We start from the raw sequence: 10,725 nt of genomic DNA, 5'->3' as shown, positions 1-10,725 counted from the left end.
CCTGTGTAATTAATTTAGTTCATATACTATCAACAAGAATTAACACAATAGTGATTTGTGATTCAAAATTTGAATCTTATTAAATATGAAATAAATGGTGTTTGAAGTAATGCTAACCGATATCCTTAAGATATTGATTAAGGAAATTAAAAAAAAAATATTTTTATTGAGATACACAAAATTATACTACTTATAAATTTTTTTAGCTATCTTATAATTTAATTTTTTTTAATTCTTTAACCAAAACTTAAAAGACACTTGTTAACCATACTTTTTTATTTACATAGTGATTTCATGGAAATGTTTAAACCCCAAATTTGATTCCATTCGCATGTTAAGTTTATCCGAACGCGCGATTCCATTAATTTTCAATACCTATTGATCAATTAATCAGCCTTAATTAGTATGTATGGTGTATTTGTGCTACTTGACCAACTGTGCAAGTGCAATCTCTTTTGGTTGGTGATGTAATTTATCTCTTAACTTTAGCAAAACTCAAGATTAAAATTAGCTATATATATCAACAAAATTCTTAGGTATCAATCTTTTTAATGTAAAAGTTTAGGTAAGAAAAGTATTTGCTATCATTCAACGTCAGGAAAGAATACACCAATTTTATTAAAGATTTTATAATATAATTCCATACAATTTTTTTTTAAAGGGGAAGGCAAAGACATAAAAAAAGGGAGGCTCATCCCAACCAGGTTAACATGCACCTACCCCTAGAGATCCTTTGCCAAGCCAACCTAAATTTATTTAAGATAAAAGAGATAACAAATTACACCATGGAGGACTATACCAAAATCCATGTTAAGGAAAAGAAAATTTATACTCGGGCAAACCCTTTCAAATTTGGGGCATAAGGCTGAGAACAAAAAGGAGGTACAGAATCCCACAAAAAAGATTGTGTATTATCAATAACAAAATTGGAAATACGGTTGGCATGGTGATGGTCTTCCCTAAAAATGTGAGCAGCTCTAAATCTAATGGAAATTATTAATATGTAATAACTAAATGAACACTTTTAATTTAAAACCAATTTTACTTTTGTTTTATAAAATTCCAGAAAGTTAAAGTCGGTAGTCACCAATGAAAAACAGTATTTTCATTTAAATATTAAAAAAGTATTTTCAAATGATAAGAAAATCAAGTTGGAATATCAAGCTATCTCAAATACTAATAATAAAATGAAAATTTTGTTAGTAAAAAAAAATGAAAAATCATATATTAAAATAAACCAGCTATCACTTATTAATTTAGAGTAACAAATTAAATACAAAATCAAACAAGTAAAATAATAATAATAATAATAATAATTTTTTTTTAGAAGAATTTTAATTTGTTTTCTATTTTTTAGTTGGTACCCATTATCTTATTAGATGGTTTTTAGAAAATATTTTGTTTAAATATTCAATATATCTTTTTATTAATTTCATAACAGTATTTTCATTTTTCTTTTTAAAAAAGTTACATCCTTATTTTCCTAAAAGAACCTACAGTGACACTTTTCGGTCTAAAACATATACTAACAAGATTTATAATCAAAGAAAACAAATAAGTCCAAAGCTAAGCCCAAATGGCCCAAACCCAAAGAAGGGCAACACATTGTTGGGAGTTGCTATTGACCCTATCAGAACATGGCAAAGACCAAAATACTCTTTCCAATTATTAGCACCACCCTTTCTTCCTTGCTTTCCTCTTTCTCTATCTTCCCTCATGTAACTCTCCCTTGTGCACAGTATTTTTTATTTTTTTTTATATTTGTCAACACAATAGAATCACAATTTCATTGTACAAATTACACAAAAAAAACCATAATTTCATTTATTATTTTTATTTTGTGGCAATCTAACATAATCACGATCCTGTTATGTTACAGAACTTGCCTTCCCGCTTACACAATAAAATCATGATCCTATTAAGCATTTATTTCGCAAACCTAGTCACATAATAAAATTACGATTCTATTGCACTTGTGGAGTGCTAAAAAAAATGTACAACAAAATCACACTTTCGTTACACAATATTTTTCACATCTCCACTAATGCAACCAAAGGTGTGCTTTCATTGGACATTGTGAGAAAGGATATTTTTAAATATTTTGAATGTTGGTAGGGACCAATAACAAAGGTGTTGGGGTCAATAACAACTCTGCATTGTTTTAGGATTGAGGAAGGGGCCCTACAGGAAGGTTCAGAAAGAATAACCTTATCTGGGTTAAGGAAGGACTATTCTATCCTCACATCTATTTTTGTCAAGTTCACACCCCAATTTTTAAAAAATGTCCTTGAAACTCAACAAAAACCAGTGAAAATAACAAAGCCCATTAAGGAAAGAATAGTATCCAGATAGGAGGTTTAAATAGAAATAATCTTAAACTAAGTTGAGAAATAAATTTTGATTAGATTAACATTCAAGTTGTCCCTATCTTTTTGTGTGTGGATTTGTTCTCTCAGAACAAGGTTTTTTGAAGAAGACATATCATACCCAACTTTGTAGATTTTTACTACTCAGTGTTTCTTTTTTATATACATAAAATAGAAGTGCAGTTCAAAGATATACTAACAAACAACTTTGATATATCACACATATAGCTTATAAACTACCACACATATATTATATAGGGGAAGAAGTAATCATGATGTGAGAAAAAGTGTTTGTCTTGCATCATAGAGAGTGTATACTTTGCCTGAAAACACTGTTGTGCCATTTGACCCCCAAAGAAAAATTAAGAAGTGGGGGGGCAAAGGGGATAAAAATAACTTCAGCTTTAATTTGCTGAAATTTCCACTGGTACTCCTGGGGTAGGTTCTACAACCTTTGCATCTGGTAGTTCTTTTAATAAAAGTTCCTGCATTGGTTGTCCGAGATAGAAACATTTAGCATACAACAAATATGTAACTCGAAAGAAAGTACAACCTGTAGAGGAATTTTAATACGTATTCCACAATACACAGAGTGTAAAAGAAGGAAAAAAACAATTAAATTAATACGTAGAAATGAAAATGTGGTAAATAAATCCAAGAAACTCATTAATAAAAGGAGCACATGAGTGTCTCAAAAAGGACAAATGTACACCACAACCTACCAACAATAGATGCCTTTACTTAGTCCTATGCAATTAAGACCTTTAATCAGAATGTCATTGAAGTCTGACTTGGTTTAAGTTATTCAAGGCAAATAGTCAAAGAGAGATTGATTATCATTTATCAAGCAATTCAAAGTCAAAAGAAAAACCTTATACGGGTTAATTTATGATAAAGAATACAAACTAGGTGGTTGCTGTATGCGAGGGCCCTTGAGTTAGATGACAGACATAAAAGGGGAATTAGAAACAGCCATGGATGAACACCATAGGAATAAAGTAAAATTAACAAGGTTAGAAAAAGCCTAAGCATAAACATGTCCATTCTGTTCTATTAAAAAAATGAGATACTTTTCCTAATAGTAAGAAAACCCTTCTCATGTTCACCCTCTCTAGACAACCAAGGAAGAGTGCTTCATTCCAAAAGACTCTTGTAGACTCGTAGGGAAATGGTCAAGCTGGAAGTAAAGAACTTAAAGCTGATAAATCCAGTTGAGGATTGAACAGAAGAGCTAGAAAACTACGTGCAGAAGTATGATAAGATTCATTGCCTAAGGCTTCCTCCAAAGGACTTATATAGAACCAAGCAACCAAAAAAATTCACCCACATGGGGAAGTGAGCTAGCTGAGTGGAGAAGCTAAAGATGATCAAGCTAGTTGATGACTGAACAAAATCAAGAAAATTATGTGGATGGTGTCCTCAAATTTATCACCATAGGCTTTCTTCCATTGGCTCAGGTAGACAGCCTCCAATGGCGTTGAGAATATGTGATATCTTTAGTTTAGTTTATCTTTTAAGAATTTGTAAATTGTTTCAAATCTTTAGGATATTATTTAGATTTAAAAATATTATGAATTTGTTTAGAATATTTAGGATTTGTTTCCTCTTTTAAGATTAAGATGCTAGGTCTATAAATAGATGTTTATGACATAAGGAAAATTACCCCACCTGAAAGGTTTGCTAGTTTTTCATAAAAACTTGTGACAAACACACACACTCACACACTATGTCCATACAGAGTATTAAAAAAACCCATCAGTGGTATCAAAACTTACAAAAAAAACATATCAAACGGTTATCCACAAAAGTAATTCTGGCAGTACCCATCCCACATTCACGCTATAAGCATTGGAGAAAGTGACACGTTCATTCTGTTCTCAAAGCCAGAACACAGATCCTATTCAACCAATTTCTCTATCATGTTCAGTCAACCTGCCTGCTTTCCAGGCTCCAATAGGTTACTGTTAGCGCGAAAAAATGATAATTTTTTTATGGACACAAAAGAAATGATATATATAGAAATTTATCAATGACAACAGAAAAGAATCTAACCTTAAATGATTCCACTGTTCCTTCACCACTAATTAAGCTTGCAAGAAGCCCTTTGCTATCTAGGTCTCCATTTTTCATTGGCACAATGAACCTATCAAACAAGGAAAGAACATTTATGTTAAGAAGAATATGAAATACAACTACACTTCTAAGAAAAAATTATAAAAGGTCACAATCAATAAAATGAGCTGAAGTTCAAATGTATTCTTCCAAAGGAACCAAAATTACAGGGAAAATTACCAAAAGGACTTCTTGAAAATATTTTCAATTTAGGAACAGTTAGCCATTTAACTAATTAACGATATTCAAAGAGGAGTAAAGGAGTAACTACTAATTGATGTAATTAATTACTTGAGTGGTTCATTGTCCCTAAATTGGAAATAGTTTTTTTTACCTATTTATTTCCTTTTTTCCATACCCCAAAAGCTATTCATGCAAATACCTTGTTTGAATATTGTGATTTCTAAGTAACTGTAGACAATTTAGTTCTAGTATCAGAAGTTACAATTTTCATATTTCAGTCTTTTCCATGAATGAATTGTTTTGGGTCTGTTACAATGACGCATTTGAATTGAAGAGCTTTTTTTTTTATATGATGCCGCCTGTAAAAAAAGAAGTTTACTTGGCTTGAAGCAGCTTTGCAAGTTTCACTGCATCTTCTTGTCCCGAAACCAAGGTAAAATTGGGCAAAAGCTGCTTTATGACTGGTGTTATCACAATATCTGCCCTTTCCTTCTCAGTGAAACTTTGATTATATACACAGTGGGGTTCGTAGTAGAGAGACAATTGGCCTTGTGGGGATGTAACAATATACCTATACACATGCAGCAAAACCATTAAATTCTGTTAAATAGCATTTCAATTATGATATTAAAGGATAATTCATCAATAAATAAGGTGGATATAAAACCTAAAACACAAAGACATAAGAAAAAAATATCCACAAAAGCTTTGACAGTACTTACCCATTCTCTGGACGTTGCCATGGAGGTCCAAGAACTGGTCCTGCTGTAGCCTTAACACTTATCTTAGAACCATAATTTGTTTCAATATCCGAGCTCTCCCCAGGTTCTAAATATGTAACCTGAAAATAACAGAAACTAAGTGAAAACTTGAGTGGCAAACCAAACAATTCAATTATGACTGAATCTGTGCATGCTATATGTTGACAGGATATAGTGAAGAGCAGAATTAAGGTGGGGGATGTCAGGTAAACAACATCCATATGAGGGATTGGGAAAAAGACGACACAACTATAGAAACAGTGGAGGGAAAAAGCACAGAAACACCTGTAGCTGTGCAGTTATAAAATCAATGACACACAAGACAAATCAAGCATATAAATCATCTTGCTTAGAGAAACTTACATTCCAAGGGAGAAAGCAGAGAACCAAAGTCACTAAAAAAAACTAGGCTATAATATATTTTCAATCCCTAATAAATACCCAAATTTTGTGTTTACTCCATGATAAAAATTTTCTTTGTGTTGAATTCCTAATAAAACAACAATTTTGTGTTTGGTGCTTAGCACTTTTTTTAGTCCCTAATAAATTAGCGAATTTTGTATTTACTCCCTGATAAAAAATATTCATTTGTTTTTAGTCTTTTTCAAAGGGACTAATAACAAATGAAAAAAATTTATCAGGGAGTAAATACAAAATTTGCTAATTTATAGGGAATAAAATTAAGTGTCAAGAATCAAAGACAAATTTTTTTATTTTATTAGGGAGCAAAAATGAAGAAAAACTTATTAGGGAGCAAACACAAAATTCGGGTATTTATTAGGGATCACTAACATATTTTATCCAAAAAACTATTATCTTTGTCACATGAGAATGTTTGGATGGAGGGTTTTAGAATAAAAGGAAAGGGAGGGTTAAGTTTTCATTTTTGAATTAAGAGAGTTATATAGTGCTTATAAGAATTGATACACGCCAGGATGATTTTGTGAAAATCTATCATTTTACTCTTTTCACTCTAAAAAGTTCTTAAATTAAAGAATATTTACTTGAATTGCACAGTATTCCTAAGTCCATAATAAGTGATCGAGATCCCCTCTTTCTCAGCCATTTTTGGACTCAGTTTTTCAAATCACAAGGCACCAAACCAAGAATGATCTTGTTACCATCCTGAAACGGATGGCCAAACTGAAATTATCAATAATTGTTAGGAAACTTGAGTGTTTTTGTTCTGAACAACCTAAGACTTGGAGTAGCTGATTGCACTGGACAGAATAGCGGTATAACACCACTCTTCATGTCACTAGAGGAGTTAATCCTTTCAAAAAGTATGGCAAGAACCTCCTACACTGGTGCAGTATGTTATTGGAGAAACAAAAGTTAGAATCTATGGTGAAGGAGCTTGTTGACAGGGATGAGGCACTCAGGCCTTTAAGGTAACATCTACAGCAAGAAGTATGCAGATAGGAAGAGGAGTTTTCAATCCTGAGGTGGAAGATTGAGTCTTTCTTAAGCTATAAGACCCCATAGACAACATAGTGTGGCACAAAAAATCCCAAATTGGCTGCTCAGTTTTATGGACCCCACCAAAATGAGAAGATATGACAGTAGCATATCAGTTGAAGCTTCCTCTACAGTCCAAAAATCACCCTATTTTTCATATTTCTCAACTCAAAAAGGTTGTTGGCATTGGAAACTACATAACAACTACAAACTTATCTGCAGGTTTGGAAGTGGAAGTGTTTGACAGTATCTTCCCTGAATAGATTTTAGTAGTACAGAAAAGGCAGAAAAATGGGATTGTTGTTCCTTACTGGTTGATCAAGTGGCAAGGGAAACTTGTTGAGGAGGCAACTTGGGAAGATGCAGTTACGATTAAAAATCAGTTTCCTGGTGTAAGCCTTGAGGACAAGCTTGTTGCTGAAGGGGAGGGTAATGTCAGGTTTCACAAATTACCTAGCCCAGTCCAACTTAGTCATGAGACTTGGGTTTGGAAGGCATACAGCAGAAGAAATTAAAAAAAATAGGAGTAGGGCAAAAAGAGGAATAGAGGAAATTGTTAGTCTTAGGAAGCAGATCCACCAGCTACCCAATCTCAACCTGAACAGGATATTAAAGCCTGCATGGAAGAGATTGATCGCCTTAGGATGCTGATTGAGTCCATGAGTAAGCCTTCTGGATTTTGTACCTTGTCCAATAAGGGTAAGAGTTCATCCAATACCTTTGTCCTTGTTTCTCAGGAAATTTGGATTCTTGATTATGGGGCAACAGATCACATGACCCCCTTCCCTGCACTCTTTGCTTCATATTAAAGAGAGTCTGATAGGCAACTCATTACAGTTGCCAATGGAGATAATGTGCCCATAACTGGCTCAGGAAGCACTCAAATAGAGCCCCCTCTTTTTTCTTACATGATGTTCTACATGTTCCAAAATTGGCTAATAGCCTCATGTTATTTCTATACACAAGCTTACTAGAGACTTGAATTGTTCAGTGACATTTTTCCATTCTCATTGTTTCTTGCAGGACCTTGCCACAGGGAAGACAATTTTAATTGCTAAAGAGCAGGGTGCATTCAGGGTTGTTCTTCTTGGAGCACAAGAAGATCCACGACCAGAATCAAAAGTTACCATAAAGCCAACAAGCAAAGTCAGACACTTGGGCTACCTCTCAAATATGGCTTCACCACAAACCACTTGGGAATCCTCAGTTTAGTCTTCTTAAGTCCTTATTTCCTTACTTGTTTACAAAAGAGTCTATTGAGTCATTTAATTGTGATATTTGTCAGTTGCCAAAGCACCATCGTGCATCTTTTCCTGTTAGTAATAATATAAGTTCCTCTCCTTTTGATTTAATACATTCTGATGTGTGAGGACCAGTTGTGGAATTTATATCTGGCGCAAAATGGTTTGTTACCTTTATTGACGATTGTACCCAAGTAACATGGGCATACCTTATGAAAAGTAAATCTGAGGTTTATCAAATTTTTGTGTTTTTTCTGTCTTGTCCAAAATCAGTTTGGTAAGTCCATCAAAAGAATTAGATCAGATAAAACGAGACAGAGAGTGCAAAAAAAGCCTAATTTCCTTCCAAATTTGTTAAATATTCAAACAAAGAATGCATGCTTTGTCATGAACTAATTAAGGATCAGAAACAGTAGGATTTTCATTCAAATGCCCAAGGTTTAGGTTCCAGTACTTTGTCTTGATATTAAACATTGAACACTAAGCAAGAGCTTTAGTATTAACCGTTCTCATATCAGGTCCTCCTAAGTGCAATAAATGTTTGACATAGCAGTGGAGGCTCTCATTTGGAACAATTTAAACCACTTCACAATGATATAATAATCTACATAAGAACATCAAATCATTGTATCATTCAAATCCTCTAACCAACATCTATGTGCAATCAAACTATATACATTAGATATATCAAGATGAAGTCATTAAGCCAAGGTTTAAATTCAAATATATATACTAGAGTTGTCACCGGCCAAAGAAAAGAAAAGTAGGGGAAAAGAAGAAAAAAATATACTTACATTTCTGAAAAGAGGATCCAACAAGCCCTTGGCATTAGGGGTTGCTATAACTCTAATATCTGGGAATTTCTGAGAGAAAGGCTTTAAGGTCTTCAAATGGCAGTGATCATCAAGGCTTTGAGTAATGAGTAAGCAATTGATTTCCGGAAGATCACTGAGCTGCACTATAGAAGAAGCACACAGGTTATAGCAAGATCATGAATTTCCTCAAGTTGAAGTTAAAGAACATGACAGCACAAGCATAATAAAGAGGTAATCAAAATCAACAAATAACTAGCATCCATCAAAAGATACCTGGAACTTCTGCAACACTTTCTTAGCAGCATCATATAGCCAAGGAATTCCAAAATCCAAGTTGCCCACCAAAATAGGATCAACCAATATGTTTATCCCACCCACATTCCAGATCCAACTGTTTCCCTAAATTCAACACTTCACCCATCAAAGGAAAGTGGAAAGCAACAAAACTTAAAACAAACCAAGATTTTGCTCAACTTGAGAAAACAGTTTCTATTTCCACCTCCCACTTTCATAAATAATTACAAAAATATTACATTGTTTTCAGTTTTATTTTTCTTCTTTTCAAAGTTTTATACTAGAAAATACAAAAAATAAAATGTAGTTTTCACTAATTTGCAAAAAAAAAAGTAAAAGTAATATGCTAATTTTATAATTATTTATAAAAACAAGCCTAAGAACCATATCAGTATTATTTTTGGTTCCCCAGAGGAATCCTACTTTGGAGGCAATCCTTTGTTCGAGGTACTATCGGTCACTAAATATGAACACTTGTCCTGGAAAAAATTCGAATCTAGGTTCGCCAGGTTATTGGGATTAGCCCCTTCTGCTAATGCCAACCCCTCTGGTTTCCACATCAATTTTTTTTATCAGCAAATGTTAATTGTTAGTTTTTTGTCGGGAGGGATGGAACTCACAATCTTTTCCTCCTTCCCTTTTATCTTAATCACCCAATCAACCTTATATCTCCGGTTTCCACATCAGTATATTTGCATAAGGAAGATAATTGAGGAAAAAAAACAAGTTAAAAATTTTCGTTTTCTTTTCAATTTAAATTCAAAACTTTTCCCTCAAACTCATTTTCTTTTCACTGTTGCAAACACATGTAAAAGTCACCTCTAAATACGTGAGTTTGAAGACATCAGCTGCAGAGAAAGAGGAACCAACAGCGTTCTCTTCTGAGACAACAGCAGAAACAGCACAACCCCACCTGCAAATGAACTTCATCATTGATTGAATACTCCTCCTCCAATCTTAAACCTTAATAACTACAAATTCAAAATGGACACTGATCACGAAGAAACTACTGACCTTGAAGTTGTGGCACTGGAACTTGTGCAGATTGAATTGCTTGAAACAAAACGAGTGGATGAGAAAAGGGGTTGAAGAAATTGTCTTCTTCTTCTTCTGGAATAACTGGGTTTGTTGAGTGCAAGAGAATTGCAGTTGCACTGTAACGTGGCCATGGTTGAACCGTTCTGTTTCTCCACTCACCCACCGCCCATTAAGTTTATGTATTATTATTATCGGATTTAATAGCATTTTTTATCACCGGTTTCCTATCAAAAAGTTTTTTTTTTTTTAACTTTATCTTTTGGCGTATTTTATTTTTATTTTTTAAGAAACTTCCGAATTTTACCTCTGATTATTTAACGGTTAATAAACATAAAAATTTATCGTAAAATTTATCAAAAAATTTAAAAAAATTCATCAAAAAAATGGGTGCGAAATTTACTAAAAAAAATTAAAAGAAAATTAGAGTAAAAAGGAAAATTATAGTAGAAATAAAATT

At 33.2% G+C, this 10,725-nt stretch overlaps 1 protein-coding gene across 1 annotated transcript; it reads right to left on the bottom strand.

Moving 5' to 3' along the window:
- Positions 1–2,591: 2,591 nt before the first annotated feature.
- Positions 2,592–10,465, bottom strand: LOC100798986 (uncharacterized). Its single transcript, XM_003518630.4, has 8 exons — positions 10,245–10,465; positions 10,050–10,143; positions 9,210–9,335; positions 8,916–9,074; positions 5,384–5,502; positions 5,041–5,232; positions 4,419–4,509; positions 2,592–2,851 (listed from the first exon to the last, which is right to left on the bottom strand). Exons 1-8 carry the CDS (start codon positions 10,397–10,399, stop codon positions 2,771–2,773), a joined length of 1,017 nt encoding a protein of 338 aa, XP_003518678.1. The 5' UTR covers positions 10,400–10,465; the 3' UTR covers positions 2,592–2,770.
- Between the last annotated feature and the right edge of the window lie 260 nt (positions 10,466–10,725).

This window comes from Glycine max, chromosome 2, assembly GCF_000004515.6.
Source record: "Glycine max cultivar Williams 82 chromosome 2, Glycine_max_v4.0, whole genome shotgun sequence".
Lineage (NCBI taxonomy): Eukaryota > Viridiplantae > Streptophyta > Magnoliopsida > Fabales > Fabaceae > Glycine > Glycine max.
The sequence above is the reverse complement of the archived record's forward strand: the minus strand, read 5'-3'. Positions and strand labels throughout refer to the sequence as shown.